We start from the raw sequence: 1,467 nt of genomic DNA, 5'->3' as shown, positions 1-1,467 counted from the left end.
ATATCATACGAAATTATTTATTAAAAAAACTTAAACTATTATTAAATAAGATACATGCAATGTAGATACATGGAAATGAGATAAAAATTTTAATCTCCCACCTTTAATTCTACAAGTGGGACCAAAAATAAATGAGAGAGAGAATGTAATAAAAAATGAGATCTTCCACTGGATATCATCCAATTTTTTTTCCACTGGAGAGAATACACTCCCGTAGATACATTAAGATTGATGATTATCAAGATGGGTTAATTAATTGGTACATATTGAAGTGAAAACAAATACAACTTGACAAAGATAGGTTGCATACTTAGCTACACCACAAGTATGCATGTTCCTTATTAGCTTTTGCCATCTTGGATTCTTCTATCTATAAATAGAGTTAATACTTGAGAGGCTTCAAACTCCACAACACAAGTCACAAACAAACCTCATCAATAGATTTCTTTCAATCAATTATTTAATATTTAGTATTGACGCAATGAAGCCAGCCCTAGTTCCTCTCTTTCTCTTTTTTGCTTTTCCCTTGGCCTTTGCTCAACAAGTTCTGGACTCAAATGGCAACCCCATTTTCCCCGGTCGCGAGTACTACATTTTGCCGGCCATAGTCGGCCCACCGGGGGGCGGAGTAAAGCTCGCCACAACCGGAAACTCAAAATGTCCAGTTACTGTGCTTCAAGATTATTCTGAGGTTGTCAATGGCATCTCTGTGAAATTTACTATTTCAGGAGTGGGTATCCTCGAAATCTACGAGGGTACTCCACTGGAAATAGAGTTCACAAAGAAGCCAAAATGCGTGGATTCATCGAAATGGATTGTCTTTGTAGACAATGAAATCGCGAAAGCTTGCGTGGGCATTGGTGGTCCTGAGGACCACCCTGGCCAGCAAACTTTCCCGGGCACATTCAGCATTAAGAAATACAAATTCGGGTACAAGCTTGTGTTCTGTGTTGCTGGTTCACCAACTTGTTTGGATATTGGAAGGTTTGATAATGGTGAAGGTGGAAGGCGTTTGAATCTCACTGAGGGTGAGGCCTTTGACATTGTGTTCGTAGAGTCTAGTTCTTACAATAATGTAATTAGATCCGTAGTTTAATCTGCATATGAAATTATTAATAATTATCTCGTGCATGGAAAAGGTAGGGTTGAATGAATAATCATCATAGTTTTTCTTGTGATGAATTCTGTTGGTTACAGTTGCTAGCAGAATCTTGATGCAAAAGTGTTGAAAAAATTTAATAAATACAACAACTTTTTCTGAGTCCCTTTCTTGCAATATTTATGCTTGATGAGTTAATGTAACATAAAATGTTTAATTATATTAAAAAGTTTTAATCGATAACTACTTATGTAAATTTGTAATTAAATCATTTTAACAGGTTATACTAATTTTAAAATATTTCTAACTTAAAGAAAAATGTAACACGCACACAAAATAAAAATGAGACAAAAAAGTAATACTTATAT

The 1,467-nt window shown here is 35.0% G+C and overlaps 1 protein-coding gene across 1 annotated transcript; it reads left to right on the top strand.

Moving 5' to 3' along the window:
• Positions 387–1,276, top strand: LOC107644662 (kunitz-type trypsin inhibitor-like 2 protein). The gene has a single exon (XM_016348573.2). It carries the CDS (start codon positions 482–484, stop codon positions 1,094–1,096), a length of 615 nt encoding a protein of 204 aa, XP_016204059.1. The 5' UTR covers positions 387–481; the 3' UTR covers positions 1,097–1,276.

This window comes from Arachis ipaensis, chromosome B05 (genome assembly GCF_000816755.2).
Source record: "Arachis ipaensis cultivar K30076 chromosome B05, Araip1.1, whole genome shotgun sequence".
Taxonomy (NCBI): Eukaryota; Viridiplantae; Streptophyta; class Magnoliopsida; order Fabales; family Fabaceae; genus Arachis; species Arachis ipaensis.
The sequence above is the reverse complement of the archived record's forward strand: the minus strand, read 5'-3'. Positions and strand labels throughout refer to the sequence as shown.

Coding starts and splice junctions, on each gene's coding strand:
- LOC107644662 (XM_016348573.2), top strand. CDS start 482: ATGAAGCCAGCCCTAGTTCCTCTCTTTCTCTTTTTTGCTTTTCCCTTG.